General features: G+C 36.6%; 1 protein-coding gene across 4 annotated transcripts; it reads left to right on the top strand.

Moving 5' to 3' along the window:
* Positions 1-1,639: 1,639 nt before the first annotated feature.
* Positions 1,640-17,816, top strand: LOC127857093 (cytochrome c1-like). Of its 4 annotated transcripts, XM_052393453.1 has the most exons (8): positions 1,640-1,781; positions 2,994-3,107; positions 5,097-5,178; positions 5,582-5,623; positions 7,147-7,278; positions 8,285-8,416; positions 9,137-9,211; positions 10,934-17,816. In XM_052393453.1, the coding sequence occupies exons 1-8, from the start codon at positions 1,779-1,781 to the stop codon at positions 11,149-11,151; spliced, it is 798 nt and encodes a 265-aa protein (XP_052249413.1). In that variant the 5' UTR covers positions 1,640-1,778; the 3' UTR covers positions 11,152-17,816. The 4 variants fall into 4 exon arrangements, with proteins under 4 accessions (XP_052249413.1, XP_052249416.1, XP_052249415.1 ...); XM_052393456.1 differs by lacking the exon at positions 8,285-8,416; XM_052393455.1 differs by lacking the exon at positions 7,147-7,278.
* The last annotated feature ends 296 nt before the right edge of the window (positions 17,817-18,112 follow it).

Raw genomic sequence — 18,112 nt, forward strand, 5'->3', positions numbered from 1 at the left:
ATAAGCATTGTAAGAAATCTTGTCAGTACCATATAAGAATATTGTTGGGTCCATAAGAAGTATGGCTGGGTCCCATTTTAGAAACGGTTTTTACCTTCCTATATCAACAAGACGCCGAACTAGCTGTTTGTTTCCTCCCTTTTCTGGTCAAAAATTCCACCTAAAAAAAAAATATATTATTATTTTAGCTCCATCTGGCCAGGCGGGCTTTATGTCATGGTCCTGTGTCCCGTCGTGTGTCCTCGTTAGCGTGCGTTACCTTTTTCTTTAAACATCTTCTTCTCTTCTTCTTTTTACAGTTTGAGCACGAACTCCGTTTTTCACGATTTAAACGGCCGTTTTGTAAATATTCACGGACATGAAGGATTGTGAATTGGCCGTGTCAAATTGTGAAATGTCCGTCCATGGCCAATCGCAAAGAAGAAAAAAGCCCTGAATCCACAACGAATACAATGACACAATCCAACATAAAGCAATTATGCATGTTCACAGACATTCAAATATTTTGCAGAATGCATTTGCCGTTGTTATACATTTTATACACTTATACTATTTACGTAAAAACGACCACCCTTCTATTACTCATCAATTAAGGGTTGCGGCATGTGGGATATTGTCTTTAACATCTTGAATGGCAAAAAGGGATTTTGTCCGTTAAATGAAGGATTTTTGGCTGTTTTAAAGAATTTGAAGTATTATAAAATTGTTTATAATTTTTTGTCACAGTGTATATGGGTTCCTCTACCCCTCCAGTGCACATATTACTCCTCGTCAAATTTTTCTTGGTCATACGTGCACTGTTTGGGTAGAGGAACCAATATACACTGTAAAAAAACAAAAAACTATAACTTATGATATACATAACAGCAAAACTTCAGTTGTAATGTCCAATATACTTTTCTGTAGATTTCAGTAAGACCCACCAATGGATAATAATATCAAGGCCCAACTGTTGACTATATATTTATATATGTGGCGCGTTTCTGAAAAAGGCCCCTTTTGTGTGAACGTCAAATAACGGAGAAATGACGTTTGAAGATATGCATTATTTTCCGACGTTTAAAAATTATTTTACAAACATCACACAAATTTAATCACTATGCTAATTCATTTAATTTAGAACGTGTAACAATACAAATTGGCCATATTACATGTATAGTAATAAACAACAGACAAAACTTCTTGCAAAATTATATCGTCAAAATAGTTGCATTGATATAAAAACATTTTTAGAGTTCACACAGCATCTCTTCAAAATATAGGTTTGAACAAGTTTTCATTTGATCATATAAAACGTGTACATTATCTGAATAGGAAAGAACGAACTTTAAGAACATTTTAAAAACTCAATTTATTTTTGTCACATTCATATGGCCTTTTTTTCTAAACCATGTCACGTAAACATAATAGCAAAACCTTCTGTTATCCAAGCCAATATATATTTTCTATAGATTTCAGCAAGACCCACCAATGGATAATAGACATACAAGACCCCACTGTTGACATTATATGTTTACAGTCATTAGGCAACTGTTGAAGACACCCACAGTCTAGAATCTATACAGGAGTCAGAGCCTCTCATGATACAACATGCCAGTGTTGACTGTGCTGATCATATGCAATCTACAGTTTCACTTTGGTTCTTTCAGAGTCCATGTCAACTGCTGACAGTGAAGAGCCAGGCAGTCTGACCCATGATAGGAGGGAGCCAAGTGAAGAGCCAGCCAGTCTGACCCACGATAGGAGGGAGCCAAGTGAAGAGCCAGCCAGTCTGACCCATGGTATTTCTGTTATCTGTTGGGCCTCTTACAAGTAATAACATCGTAGGGTCCCATATAAGAATAAACATGTTTACACTAATTTTCGGGTCTCATATAAGTAATATTGTTGGGTCCCATATAAGAAATACTGTTGAGTCTCATATAAGAAGTATTGTAAGAAATATTGTCAGGTACCATATAAGACATTCTTCAAAAGTTCCAAGGTTACTTTGTCATGGCGATTTGCCAATCATTGGTTCAGCATTTCTTACTTGCTGTCAATATACCTTGAGCGACCATTGCAGTCCTTTTGTTTACTTTAGTCTTTGATACATAGATTTGTATTTTATATTAAACTTTGCTGTTAAAATCAAGAAATTGTGTGTGTTGTTTTATATGTATGTATTTGCTTTGGTTCGAATATGGCCATATTAAATGTATGCAAATGTGTTATCCTTGTCAAATAAAAAATCATTTCTTGAAACATTCAAGGTTCAATATTGAACTTTCTATTTATTATTCAGTACTTATTTTTTATTTTACAAACTGGTACAATCGTTCACAATTACTTCTAAAGTCTAGTTGTGCAAATATGGGATTGCTTAAGCCATTTAAGAATTATGGTCTTTGTTTCATATCCCTGTACAGATGAGATATTGTGACCTGAAGGTTTCTTTATTATGGCACAATATTTATTTAGACTTTCAGCAATTATACTACATTCTCTTCCAGTTAATGGCATACATACATACATGTATACTTCGGCTTTTATACAGAAATAAGTAATTATGTTGAATATGCTTGCCATCAATTTGTGAATAAATTATAATAAAAACTTTTATGGAGACCTTTGATTTTGGCAGCTTTTTGTATGACAGAAAATGGTTATCTGTGAGAACCCAATAATTGATTTTAAATTGTTAGACCCAATTGTTATATTTAACATAAATTTGGCATATATACAGGAAGTAGCTATTTTCAAAATGGCGGATCATGTAAATACCAAACCACGTGTTGTGTTTTTCAGAATTAAACATTACAAATTTTTTGACTCTGTAAATGCATGGTGTGATTTCAAGAATTTGGAGCACATAATGACTACAACTATACAGATAAAAGCTTTCTTGTGTACATCTTTCTGTAGAAGATGCAAAACAAATTGTTAAATTGGCAGCAAACTGGAATGATGACTGCATATTTGTGAATATAATCAAGAATTAACATGCTTTATAGATTCTTGACATGACTCATGGTGAACTAAAATTGCTTGCAAAGCATCTGGGACATGATGTGAAGACCCACAAGGAATATTATCAGTTGTCTTCCAGTACCATGGAACTCTCAAAGGTATATATTTCATTAATAAAAATCTTTAAATTTCCATACACAGATATTTGAAAAACTAAATGCTATATTGTAACTAAGAGGGCTAAAAGAAAGAATAATTTAACAGGCAGCCACAGTAAGACCATATCTGATGTTGACTTTGACTAGTATGCTTTGCATTAATGGCTTTTTATGCCCCCTGGATCGAATGAACGGGGGTATATTGTTTTTGGCTTGTCTTTCTTTGTATGTGTGTGCGTGTCAAGGTGTGTGTGTGTGTCCAAAACTTTACCAAAACTTAAACGTTTGATCATAACTTTTGAAATATTGAAAACAGCAACTTGATATTTGGATTACATGCGTATCTCATGGACCTGCACATTTTGAGTGGTGAAAGGTCAATGTCATCCTTCAAGGTCAAAGGTCAAATAAAAAAAAGCGGCACAGTAGGGGCATTGTGTTTCTTACAAACACATCTCTTGTTGTGAGTGTGTTTTGTGCTACAACCAATGTCCATGCCAAGGTGGAAACTCTCCAGTTCATGTTATTGTTGTTTTTGTCTATTTAGCCCTCATTGTCATACTGTTTAGTGTTGTCTGCTAATTTGTTGCCATTGTTGACTATTTTATATTATTGTGGCTTTTCTTCATTTATTCAATGGGAATTTTGGTCACTGACCAGCTTTTCATTAATTAAGTTCTTTTACTGAAATGGTATCAAAAAATGCAATATCTAAAGGCAGTACATCACACAAGCTAGCATTAATATAAAGCGTAATTATACCCACTTACCTATGTGTAATGGGGGCTATATAAAAGTCACTTTATTTCTGTCCCAAAATTTCATCCGATCTTCACCAAACTTGGTCACAAGTTGTATCTAGATGATGTCTAGGTCAAGTTTGAATATGGGTCATGCCTGGTAAAAAAACTAGGTCACAAGGTCACTTAGTGCTTTTAAACACAAAGTTTGTCTGGACCATAACTATTTCATTTATTGTTAGATTTTTAATTGACTTGGTTTTGATTTGTTCACCATCATGGGACCGTGTGTCGCGCGAAAGAATTGCGTCGATATCTCCAAGAACTTAGATCAAGGTCACTTTTGGAGTTCAAGGGTAAAATGCTTGTCCGGGCCATAACTTTTGTCATTCATTGTGAGATTTTAAAATCATTTGGAACATTTGTTAACCATCATTGGAGGGTGTGTCGCGCAAAGAATTTCATCTTGTCCGGGCAATAACTGTGTTGTTCTTTTGAGATTTTAAAATCAGTTGGAACATTTCACCATCATTGGAAGGTGTGTTGTGCGAAAGAATTACGTCGATATCTCCAAGGTCAAGGTCACACTTTGAGTTCAAATGTCAAAAATGGCCATAAATGAGCTTTTCTGGGCCATAACTATGTAGTTCATTGTGAGATTTAAAAATCATTGGCACATTTGTTCACTGTCATATGACTTGTGTGTCACGTGAAAGAGTTACGTCAATATCTCGAAGGTCAAGGTCACACTTTGTTCAAAGGTAAAAGAAGGCCATAACTATGTTGTTCATTGTGAGATTTTAAAATCATGTGTTCACCGTTATGGATGGTGTGTGGCAGGAAAGAATTATGTCGATATCTCCAAGGTCAAGGTCATGCTTTAAGTTCAAAGGTCAAAATGGCCATAAATGATAATGGCATAATAATTCTTAAAAATAGCCATTAATTAGATTCTCTTGTGTGGATGGGGCACGTGGGGGTATAGGTCACGTCTGTGACAAAGCTCTAGTTTCTTTAAGTGTTGTGGCAGATAATTGAGATTATATTATTTGTAGGGCTGTGTAATTTACAAATATGGTACTGTGCAGACTTTCACAAGCTGTCAACAAAATAGCATATGGCAACGTTTGTGTTCAATTATATTGATATTGAAATAAAAAGTGAGGTCAGGGAACTATGGATTGCTACTGTTGTTATGATGGAAGTATTGTTGACACTGGAATATTATGGTCTTCTTGAAATTTTATAGGTTGCCCTGATGTTGTATGCTGTTGAAAATGGTAAAGTCAATGAGTGGAAGGGAAGGCAGATGAAGGACATAGTAGTAGAAGGTTTGATTATAAGAATTTTATTAATATAATTCATTTTACTGAATTGGGATGGAGAATTTTTGTTACTTTCTCTCCTATGGCTGTCAGTAATTCGACTGAAGGATCATTCTTCAGAACAAAACAGAGCGCTTGAGAACAGACAAACGATGTAAAACATTGTTTGAAAGGCGGGGCCCTTGTTTTGGCCACGTTAATTCAATAAGTCTAAAATTTACGTGGTAAAAATAGGCAAACCTATTTTATGTGCCTTGAAAATTGTTTATCCTCTTAAAGAAATGCTAATGCAACAAAATACTTTTTAACAACCTTGAAGTATTGAAAATATTTACTGTCGTATCAAGAGTGACTTCTGGTTATTTTTTTCTAAATAGTTATTTCTAAAATAAAAAATCATTTTTTACAGATTTACCTCTTCCAATTGAAGACGAAGATGGCCATCAAGAAGGTAAAATAGTTATTTATACCCATGATAGATCATTGGCCACTGTTCATTTGTATTATGAAAGTGGTCCATAACAGAGTCATTGTTATGGTAGCCCATTAAAAAAAAGGGAGTATAGGAATACCTTTAGATTTGGACACCTTATGAAATAGTTTATATGCTCAATTAGACATTTCTGTTTCTGAGTTATTTTAATGATTTAAAGGATAAATAACTTACTTGCAAGTATGAAGATTTTCTGATTTAAATTGTAAGCAGGTCTTATAACATATTTTAGTGGGGGATATGTGTGTTGTTATTTTGTGTACATCTCATACCTTATACCGAAAAGCATAAAAAAACACGTTTAGAAGTGCTTTTGGAAAACAAAACATTTCCTTTGGTATTTCTATTATCATATAATAAGGCCCACCTATTGATGATAAAGACATGACCCAACTGTAGACTATATATTCTAGTACAATTTTCTGTTGTCCAAGCCAATATATATTTATGCCACCCTTCGAAGAAGAGGGGGTATTTTGCTTTGCACATGTCGGTCGGTCTGTCGGTCGGTTCGTCCACCAGGTGGTTTCCGATGATAACTCAAGAACGCTTTGGGCTAGGATCATGAAACTTCATAGGTACATTGATCATGACTTGCAGATGACCCCTATTGATTTTGAGGTCACTAGGTCAAAGGTCAAGGTCACAGTGACCCGAAATAGTAAAATGGTTTCGGGATGATAACTCAAGAACGCATACGCCTAGGATCATGAAACTTCATGGGTAGATTGATCATGACTCGCAGATGACCCCTATAGATTTTGAGGTCAAAGGTCAAGGTCACGGTGACCCAAAATAGTAAAATGGTTTCCGGATGATAACTCAAGAACGCATACGGCTAGGATCATGAAACTTCATGGGTAGATTGATCATTACTCGCAGATGACCCCTATTGATTTTGAGGTCACTAGGTCAAAGGTCAAGGTCACGGTGACCCGAAATAGTAAAATGGTTTTCGGATGATAACTCAAGAAAGCATATGCCTAGGATCATGAAACTTCATAGGTAGATTGATCATGACTCGCAGATGACCCCTATTGATTTTGAGGGTCACAAGGTCAAGGTCACAGTGACCCGAAATAGTCAAATGATTTTCGAATGATAACTCAAGAATGCTTTTGCCTAGGATCATGACACTTCATAGGTACATTGATCGTGACTTGCAGATGACCCCTATTGATTTTCAGGTCACTAGGTCAAAGGTCGAGGTCACAGTGACAAAAGTCGTATTCACACAATGGCTGCCAGTACAACGGACAGCCCATATGTGGGGCATGCATGTTTTACAAACAGCCCTTGTTTCTATAGATTTCAGCAAGACCCACCAATGGATAATAGACATACAAGACCCCACTGTTGACATTATATGCTTACAGGCATTGAGGCAACTATACAGGAGTCAGAGCCTCTCATGATACAACAGGCCAGTGTTAACTGTGCTGATCAAATGCAATCTACAGGTTTCACTTTGGTTCTTTCAGAGTCCATGTCAACTGCTGACAGTGAAGAGCCAGGCAGTCTGACCCATGATAGGAGGGAGCCAAGTGAAGAGCCAGCCAGTCTGACCCATGATAGAAGGGAGCCAAGTGAAGAGCCAGCCAGTCTGACCCATGGTATTTCTATTATCATATAATAAAGGCCCACCTATTGATGATAAAGACATGACCCAACTGTAGACTATATATTCTAGTACAATTTGTCAGTAGATTGATCATGACTCGCAGATGACCCCTATTGATTTTGAGGTCACTAGGTCAAAGGTCAAGGTCACAGTGACCCGAAATAGTAAAATGGTTTCTGGATGATAACTCAAGAACGCATACGCCTAGGATCATGAAACTTCATGGGTAGATTGATCATTACTCGCAGATGACCCCTATAGATTTTGAGGTCAAAGGTCAAGGTCACGGTGACCCGAAATAGTAAAATGGTTTCCGGATGATAACTCAAGAACGCATACGGCTAGGATCATAAACTTCATGGGTAGATTGATCATTACTCGCAGATGACCCCTATTGATTTGATGTCACTAGGTCAAAGGTCAAGGTCACGGTGACCCGAAATAGTAAAATGGTTTTCGGATGATAACTCAAGAAAGCATATGCCTAGGATCATGAAACTTCATAGGTAGATTGATCATGACTCGCAGATGACCCCTATTGATTTTGAGGTCACAAGGTCAAAGATCAAGGTCACGGTGACCCGAAATAGTAAAATGATTTTCGGATGATAACTCAAGAACGCTTTTGCCTAGGATCATGACACTTCATAAGTACATCGATCGTAACTCGCAGATGACCCCTATTGATTTTCAGGTCACTAGGTCAAAGGTCAAGGTCACAGTGACAAAAAACGTATTCACACAACGGCTGCCACTACAACGGACAGCCCATATGGGGGGCATGCATGTTTTCTATAGATTTCAGCAAGACCCACCAATGGATAATAGACATACAAGACCCCACTGTTGACATTATATGTTTACAGGCAGTGAGGCAACTGTTGAAGACACCCACAGTCTAGAATCTATACAGGAGTCGGAGCCTCTCATGATACAACATGCCAGTGTTGACTGTGCTGATCATATGCAATCTACAGGTTTCACTTTGGTTCTTTCAGAGTCCATGTCAACTGCTGACAGTGAAGAGCCAGGCAGTCTGACCCATGATAGGAGGGAGCCAAGTGAAGAGCCAGCCAGTCTGACCCATGATAGGAGGGAGCCAAGTGAAGAGCCAGCCAGTCTGACCCATGGTATTTCTGTTGTCATATAATAAAGGCCCATCTATTGATGATAAAGACATGACCCAACTGTAGACTATATATTCTAGTACAATTTTCTGTTGTCCAAGCCAATATATATTTATGCCACCCTTCGAAGAAGAGGGGGTATATTGCTTTGCTCATGTCGATCGGTCCGTCTGTCCACCAGGTGGTTGTCATACGATTACTCAAGAACGCTTGGGCCTAGGATCATGAAACATCATAGGTACATTGATCATGACTTGCAGATGACCCCTATTGATTTTGAGGTCAAAAGGTCAAGGTCACGGTGACCCGAAATAGTAAAATGATTTTCCGATGATAACTCAAGAACGCTTTTGCCTAGGATCATGACACTTCATAGGTACATTGATCGTGACTTGCAGATGACCCCTATTGATTATCAGGTCACTAGGTCAAAGGTCAAGGTCACAGTGACAAAAAACGTATTCACACAATGGCTGCCACTACAACGGACAGCCCATATGGGGGGCATGCATGTTTTCTATAGATTTCAGCAAGATCCACCAATGGATAATAGACATACAAGACCCCACTGTTGACATTATATGTTTACAGTCATTGAGGCAACTGTTGAAGACACCCACAGTCTAGAATCTGTACAGGAGTCAGAGCCTCTCATGATGCAACATGCCAGTGTTGACTGTGCTGATCATATGCAATCTACAGGTTTCACTTTGGTTCTTTCAGAGTCCATGTCAACTGCTGCCAGTGAAGGGCCAGCCAGTCTGACCCATGATGAAATGAGGCAGCCAAATCCTCAAGGTATGAACTAAATTTGAAGACGGGTTTCTCTGCATTTTCTATCATTATGTGACAGAGTCTTATGTCATGACTGTATTAAAGTAAATGAGTAGTCCAAGTCAAGTGTGATGCTCTAGACGACCTCCTCTGTGATCTACAGGGTTACAACAATGTGCTTGTAAAAGTCCTTGTAAAGTACAAAGTAGGCAGTTTGCTATGAAAGTTAATGTTTAGTACTTGTTCTTCCAAGAAATGATAGTTCTGCAAACTGTCAGTTCTTATATGTGTGAAAAATTGTTTTAAACTGGTGTTAAAACAGTTTCAGTTAGTTCATTTTACCTCCTAACATGTTCAGGTTTTGTGCATTTTTATCAGGAAAACCTTGCTCTACAATATTCAATCATTGTATCACTTGCAGTGTTCTGCTGTGAAATTTTACTGTTGGGGACCCTTTAGGATTACAAAAGTGGGGACAAAAAGAAAAAATATGGGGACACAGAAATATTTTTGTAGCAGAATTAAATGTGTGGAAACTAATAACCTTTAACTTGAACTTTTAAACGTGCTTAAACTTCTTACAGTCAGGTTGTAACATTGTTATTAAAACTGGAACATTCAAAAAACTTTTTAACACTGTCAAACAGTTGTCAACATATTTACAAAACTTTGAAAAAATTTATGGTCATTGGACTCCGCATGTCAAAGTACTTGTTCGATAATTAGAAATACCGATAGTAAAGGCGTTTTCTTTTTTGCTTTATGCACAATCTGCATGTCATTTTGTTGTTGTCAAACAGTGACCAAGGACATTTTTGAAGCCAATTTTCTTGGAATGTACGTTTAGGGGCAGACTTTTTTCGTAATTGCTAAACGATGTTGGGACTTGGGAAGACTCTGTTGGGTTGTTAATATTATTGTCATATTTTCTAATTTTACTTGCCGGAGGAAAAAAAAAAATGGATTTTGTTTTCTTTGGCCTGTCACTTTAAGCCATTTTGATAGGTTCGGAAATTTCCTTGATATCTGATTGGTTGTTATAATCTCAACTTACCAATGAAATAGAGTGTTAATATTAAATAAATTACCCATTGGCTGCGAAATGACGTCATGTCCAATGAAATAGTTTGTTCTGGTTACACATTCACTCGATTACTTTACCGACTTACAAATTGAATCGATTAGTTTTTATTTCTAATTCATGTGCGCCCGCGGACCCATATACAGAAAACGGGTGGGGACAAATATTTGTTTTTTGCGACAATAACACAAGGGCGCATCCACGGCAGAACACTGACTTATGTTGATACTTTGTGTGCAAGGATCAATTCAGTAGAAAAGTCAACAAAATAAAGGGCTTACAGTCACTGAACAAATGAGTTTGCTGCTTAGAGTGTATATTTTTCCCAAAAATATTTGAAAATTTCCCCTCTTGGAAGTGTAGTTCAATTTTAATCAATACCTCGTTTAAATAATTCACAGAAAAGCCAAAAAATGTTGATCTTTGAACATAAACATAACATGTTGATGACAAAAAAAGTTGGAATAATGTTTTTCTCTCTGTGTATGGTGAATTATGGTGTTACAACTTGATTTTGTATGTTACTTGCTTAGCATTGAAATTTCCCCTTTTACACGTGAATTATCCCCCTCTCAGGGGACCCGACCCCTTTTCCCCAAAACTGAAAAAAAACACTGACATGATACTCATTGCTATTTTATTTTTTATATCTATTCTTGTTTTAGGGACAGGGACAAGAAAAGGAATGAAACGAAAGTGGGCCAGCGAAGAGAACATATGTTTCATGAACTTTTTTAGAGATGAATTAAGAGAAAAAAAAATGCCATCTGGCTCAAAAATAATGGGGTCCCTAAAAATACTTACCGGAAGAACAGTGGCCCAGATAAGGGCAAGGGTCCATAACATTATTATGGAAAAACAAAAATGGAAAAAGAATTGTTGAACTGTGGAATATGTTTATGCCCCTGGTAGGGTGGCATATAGCAGTTGAACTGTCCGTCAGTCAGTCAGTCTGTCCATCTGGCCGAAAACTTATATGGCCATAACTTTTTCAATATTGAACATAGCAACTTGATATTTATACCCCTATTACAATTGGTAATGGGGGCTATATAGGAGTCACGTTTGTCGGTCTGTCCCGATATTTCATCCGATATTCACCAAACTTGGTCAGTAGTTGTATGTAGATAATGTCTAGATCAAGTTTGAGTATGGGTCATGCCAGGTCAAAAACTAGGTCATGGGGTCACTTAGTATGTTTTAAACTGTAAGTTTGTACGGACCATAGCTATATTATTTATCGTTACATTTTTAAATGACTCGGTACATTTGTTCACCATCATGGAACGGTGTGTCGCGTTAAAAGAAATTACGTCAATATCTCAAAGGTCAAGGTCACACTTGGGAGTTCAAAGGTCAAATGCTTGTCCGGGCCATAGCTTTGTTTTTTATTGTGAGATTTTAAAATCATTTGGCACATTTGTTCACCATCATTGAACAGTGTGTCGGGCGAAATAATTACGTCAATATTTCCAAGAACAAGGGCACAATTTGAGTTTAAAGGTAAAAAATGGCCATAATTGAGCTTGTCTGGGCAATAACTATGTTGTTTATTGTGCGATTTTAAAATCGTTGGCTCTTTTGTTCACCATCATTTGACAGTGTGTCGCGCGAAAGAATTACGTCGATATCTTCAAACTCAAAGTTGTAGTTTTAGTTCAAAGGTCAAAAATGGCAATAAATTATCTTGTCTGGGCCATAAATATGTCATTCATTGTAAGATTTTAAAATAACTCTGTACATCAATTTTGTTCAAAGTCATTGGAAGGCTTGTCATGTGAAACAATTCAAGAGTTCAAAGGTCAAAATGGCTATAAATGATAATGGCATAATGATTCTTAAAAAATCGCCATAAATTGTATTATCTTGTTTTGTGAAGACAGCATACAAAATAGTCTGTGTCAATGCGTTATGTGGGGGTATATGTCACGTCTGTGACAAAGCTCCAGTTGGCATGCATGTGCATCTTGTGAAGCTGCACATATTGAGTGGTGAAAAGTGAAGGTCAAGGTAATCCTTCAAGGTTAAATGTTAAATATATTGCTTCTGTCCGTCCGTCTGAAAACTTTAAAATTGGCCATAACTTTTGAGCTCACCTGAGTGCAACATGCTCATGGTGAGCTTTTGTGATTGCCTTTTGTCCGTTGTGCGTTGTATGTCGTCAACATTTTGCCTTGTGAACACTCTAGATGCCACATTTATTGTCTGATCTTCATGAAATTTTGCAGAACATTTGTCACATTGATACCTCGACTGAGTTCGAAACTGGGTCATGCTGGGTCAAAAATTAGGTCACTAGGTCAAAAAAACAACAAAAAAACTTGTGAACACTGTAGAAGTCCAATCTTCATGTAACTTTGTCAAAATGTTTGTCTAAATGATATTTTGGTTTAGTTAAAAATTGGTTCCGGTCCGTTGAAAAACATGGCCGCCAGGGGCGGGGCAGTTTTCCTTATATGGCTATAGAGAAACCTTGTGAACACTTTAGAAGTCAAAATGTTTGCCTAATCATCATGAAACTTGGTCAAAACATTGGTTTTATTTATATTTTGGACGAGTTTGAAAATGGTCCAGATCAGTGAAAAAACATGGCCGCCAAGGGGCGGGGGAGTTTTCCTTATGTCTTTAGTTAAACATTGCTAACACTCTAGAGGCCACATTTATTGTCCATTCTTCATGAAATTTGGTCCGAAGTTTGGTCTCAATGATATCTTAGACGAGCTGAAAATGGTTACGTTTGCTTGAAAAACATGGCTGCCAAAGGGCGGGGCATTTTTCCTTATATGGCTATATATGGCTATAGTAAAATCTTGTTAACACTCTTGAGGCCACATTTATTTTCCGATCTTCATGAAACTTGGTCAGAATATTCATACCAAAAAATATCGTAGACAAGTTAAAAAATGATGCTGGTTGGTTGAAAAACATGTCCGCCAGGGGGTGGGGCATTTTACCTTATATGGCTATAGTAAAACTTTGTTAACACTCTATAGGCCACATTTATTTTCTTATCTTCATGAAACTTGGTCAGAAGATTTGTCCTAATGATATCTTGGATTAGTTCAAAAATAGTTTCGTTTGCTTAAAAAACATGGCCACCAGGGGGCGGGGCATTTTTCCTAATATGGTTATGTATCATGCTTTACTAAAACATTGTAAACACTCTGTAGGGCACATTTATTTTCCGATTATTATGAAACTTGGTCAGATGATTTGTCCTAATGATATCTTGGATGAGTTCAAAAATGGTTCTAGTTGGTGGAAAAACATGGCCACTAAGGGGGCGTGGCATTTTTCCTTATATGGCTAAAGTAAAACCCTGTTAAAACTCTAGAAGCCATATTTATTGTACGATCATCATGACACTTTGTCAGAAGATTTGTCCCAATGATATTTGGACAAGTTTGAAATTGGTTCCAGTTGCTAAGAAAAACATGGCCACCAGTGGGCGGGGCATTTTTCCTTATATGGACTTATGAATCTTCTTGAAACTTTGTCAGTATATTAGTTTAAATGATATCTTGGATGTGTTTTTCACGTTGACATTTGAAGCTTTAACTTTGTATGATTCTAAATATGTGTCAATGCTGTCAGTTGAATTTTGAAATATGAAGTTTTACATTTTTTGTAGATTAAATAATTTGTAAAATGTTGCAGTTTCGTCAATCAGTTTTATAAGATATTGAGCTTTAAATATGATGCAGATTGTAAGATTCTTAATATCTTTCAATATTGTGGATAAGTTTTTGAGATATCAAGCTTTGAGTTTTATGCAAATTGTATGATTTTAAAATGTTTTAATGGTGTTGATCAGTGTAATGAAGATTGCATAATTTTTATGTTTTAATTCTGTCTATTGGTTTTCAAAATGAAAGACTTTGATTTTGTAAGTGCACTTTTATCTCCTGAAAGATTCTTTTCTAGTGTTTAGTTTATATTTTAAGGCTGTTTGCAAACTCGAAGTGAAAACAGTTCTATTACAATTTGGTAAGGACATGACATTGCATATCTGATTTTAAAATGTACTTTGCTGGCAACGTGTAATTTTCTGAAATGTCTTAGTAAGACTGTTGTTTGCAATCAAAAGGTCTGTGCTTCAAATACAGGGTAATGCATGTTTTTTGTCCAAATTTATGGCGATTCAGACATTGTTCTATGTAAATTTGGGGTTTGCTTGAAGGTTCAGTCTATTTTTATGTCCCTCACTATAGTAGTGGGGGACATATTGTTTTTGTCCTGTCTGTTGGTTGGTTGGTTGATCTGTTTACGCCAACTTTAACATTTGCAATAACTTTTGCAATATTGAAGATAGCAACTTGATATTTGGCATGCATATGTATCTCATAGAGCTGCACATTTTAATTTTCTGAAAGGTCAAGGTCAGAGGTCAAATATATGTGGCCAAAATCTCTCATTTTATGAATACTTTTGCAATATTGAAGATAGCAACTTCATATTTGGCAAGCATGTGTATCTCATGGAGCTGCACATTTTGAGTGGTGAAAGGTCAAGGTCATAATTCAATGTCATAGGTCGAATATATGGCTTCAAAGCGGCGCAGTAAGGGGGATTGTGTTTTACGAACACAGCTCTTGTTGTTAACTGCCTTTTTAATCCCTTACCAGTGTTTCACTAAAGTCCGTGTACTTTGGACTCATTTCAAGTTGACATTTGAAGCTTGAACTTTGTATGATTCTAAATATGTGTCAATGCTGTCGGTTGAATTTTGAAATATGAAGTTTTTCATTTTTTGTAGATTAAATAATTTGTAAAATGTTGCAGTTTCGTCAATCAGTTTTATAAGATATTGAGCTTTAGTTATGATGCAGATTGTAAGATTCTTAATATCTTTCAATATTGTGGATAAGTTTTTGAGATATCAAGCTTTGAATTTTATGCAAATTGTATGATTTAAAATGTTTTAATTTGTTGATCAGTGTACTGAAGATTGTATACTTTTTATATGTTATAATTCTGTCTATTGGTTTTCAAAATGAAAGACTTTGATTTTGTAAGTGCACTTTTATCTCATTATGCCCCCCTTCGAAGAAGAGGGGGTATATTGCTTTGCTCATGTCGGTCGGTCTGTCGGTATGTCAGTTTGTCGGTCCGTCCACCAGGTGGTTGTCAGACGATAACTCAAGAACGCTTGGGCCTAGGATCATAAAACTCCATAGGTACATTGATCATGACTCGCAGATGACCCCTATAGATTTTGAGGTCACTAGGTCAAAGGTCAAGGTCACGGTGACCCAAAATAGTAAAATGGTTTTTGAATGATAACTCAAGAACGCATACGCCTAGGATCATGAAACTTCATGGGTAGATTGATCATGACTCGCAGATGACCCCTATTGATTTTGAGGTCAAAGGTCAAGGTCACGGTGACCCAAAATAGTAAAATGGTTTCCGGATGATAACTCAAAAATTCATACGCCTAGGATCATGAAACTTCATGGCTAGATTGATCATGACTTGCAGATGACCCCTATTGATTTTTAGGTCACTAGGTCAAAGGTCAAGGTCACGGTGACCCGAAATAGTAAAATGGTTTTCAGATGATAACTCAAGAACGCATATGCCTAGGATCATGAAACTTCACAGGTAGATTGATCATGACTCACAGATGACCCTTATTGATTTTGAGGTCACAAGGTCAAGGTCACGGTGACCCGAAATAGTAAAATGATTTTCGGATGATAACTCAAGAACGCTTTTGCCTAGGATCATGACACTTCATAGGTACATTGATCGTGACTCACAGATGACCCCTATTGATTTTCAGGTCACTAGGTCAAAGGTCAAGGTCACAGTGACAAAAAACGTATTCACACAATGGCTGCCACTACAACGGACAGCCCATATGGGGGGCATGCTTGTTTTACAAACAGCCCTTGTTAAAGATTCTTTTCTAGTGTTTAGTTTATATTTTAAGGCTGTTTGCAAACTCGAAGTGAAAACAGCTCTAGTACAATTTGGTAAGGACATGACATTGCATATCTGATTTAAAAATGTACTTTGCTGGCAACGTGTAATTTTCAGAAATGTCTTAGTAAGTAAGACTGTTGTTTGCAATCAAAAGGTCTGTGCTTCAAATCCAGGAAAATGCATGTTTTTTGTCCAAATTTATGTCAATTCAGACATTGTTCTGTGTAAATATGGGGTTTGCTTGTAGGATCAGTCTATTTTTATGTCCCCCACTATAGTAGTGGGGGACATGTTGTTTTTGCTCTGTCGGTCTGTTGATTGGTTGGTTGGTCTGTTTATGCCAACTTTAACATTTTGCAATATTGAAAGTAGCAACTTGATATTTGGCATGCAAATGCATCTCCTGAAGCTGCACATTATTATTGGTGAAAGGTCAAGGTCATCCTTCAAGGTCAGAGGTCAAATATATGTGGCCAAAATCGCTCATTTTATGAATTCTTTTGCAATATTGAAGATAGCAACTTGATATTTGCCAAGCATGTTTATCTCATTGAGCTGCACATTTTGAGTGGTGAAAGGTCAAGGTCATCCTTCAAGGTCAGAGGTCAAATATATGTGGCCCAAATCGCTTATTTTATTAATACTTTTGCAATATTGAAGATAGCAACTTGAAATTTGGCATGCATGTGTATCTCATGGAGCTGCAAATTTTGAGTGTTGAAAGGTCAAAGTCATCCTTCAAGGTCAGAGGTTAAATATATGTGGCCCAAATCGCTTATTTTATGAATACGTTTGCACTATTGAAGATAGCAACTTGATATTTGGCATGCATATGTATCTCATAGAGCTGCACATTTTGAGTGGTGAAAGGTCAAGGTCATCCTTCAAGGTCAAATATATGGGTCAAAATTGCTCATGTTATGTTACTTCTGCAATATTGAAGCTAGCAATTTTATATTTGACATGCATGTGTATCTCATGGAGCTGCACATTTTGAGTGGTGAAGGGTCAAGGTCATCCTTCAAGGTCAAACGTTATATACGGGGACATTGGGTTTCACAAACGCATCTTGTTGTGTATGTAATTAATTTTGCTTAATTTTTGTGATCCCCCGCCAACAGCGGAGGGATATTAATTTGGCATTGTCCGTCTTTCCGTCTGTCCGTCCGGCACTTTTGTGTCCAGAACCATATCTTGGAAGTGCTTTAGCAGATTTCATTGAAACTTGGTACGAGTATATATATATGGATAAGAGGATGATGCACGCCAAATGGCATTGTACATCCTTGATTAATAGCGGAGTTATGACCCTTTGTATTTGAAAAAAATGCTTTTTTTGTGTGTCCAGAGCCATAACTTGTATCCAGAAGTATAATGGCGGGGGATATCAATTCAACGAATTTGCTTGTTAAATCAGTTTTTATTTTCATGATAATCATTTAGTTCGTACTGCAACTTATGATGGATTGTTACTACTATCTCCAATTATTTGTTTGTCATGGGTCCGTCACCATTTATCTCTTATATAATACTTGAATTGAGCATTTCACAATCTGACAATCATGCATATCATTTATTAGTTTCATAATAAAACGTCTGACAAGGGTCAGATAATTTTAACATATATTGTTGTTATAATTTGTCATGTGTTGTATGAATAAATGACACTTCCATGATAGAGAAAATTTAAATATATTTTTAGAGACATTTGTAAAATGAAAATGAAATAACTATACATTTTACAGTGGCTAGTCGTACGGCTAGACAAGAGGCTAGCCGCACGGCCCCGTACGGGTAGACAATAGGTTTGCCGTACGGCTCTGTACGTATAGCCTTTCCTATGGATATTGTCTAAGTTAAAGACAACCATTTTCAGTGAACTGATAAATTGCCTGTATGAAACCATATATTTATCC

This window comes from Dreissena polymorpha, chromosome 14 (genome assembly GCF_020536995.1).
Source record: "Dreissena polymorpha isolate Duluth1 chromosome 14, UMN_Dpol_1.0, whole genome shotgun sequence".
NCBI classification, from domain to species: Eukaryota; Metazoa; Mollusca; class Bivalvia; order Myida; family Dreissenidae; genus Dreissena; species Dreissena polymorpha.

Coding starts and splice junctions, on each gene's coding strand:
- LOC127857093 (XM_052393453.1), top strand. Junction 5,624..7,146: donor CGAAGATGGCCATCAAGAAG/GTAAAATAGTTA, acceptor TGGTTCTTTCAG/AGTCCATGTCAACTGCTGAC. Junction 8,417..9,136: donor GCCAGCCAGTCTGACCCATG/GTATTTCTGTTG, acceptor TGGTTCTTTCAG/AGTCCATGTCAACTGCTGCC.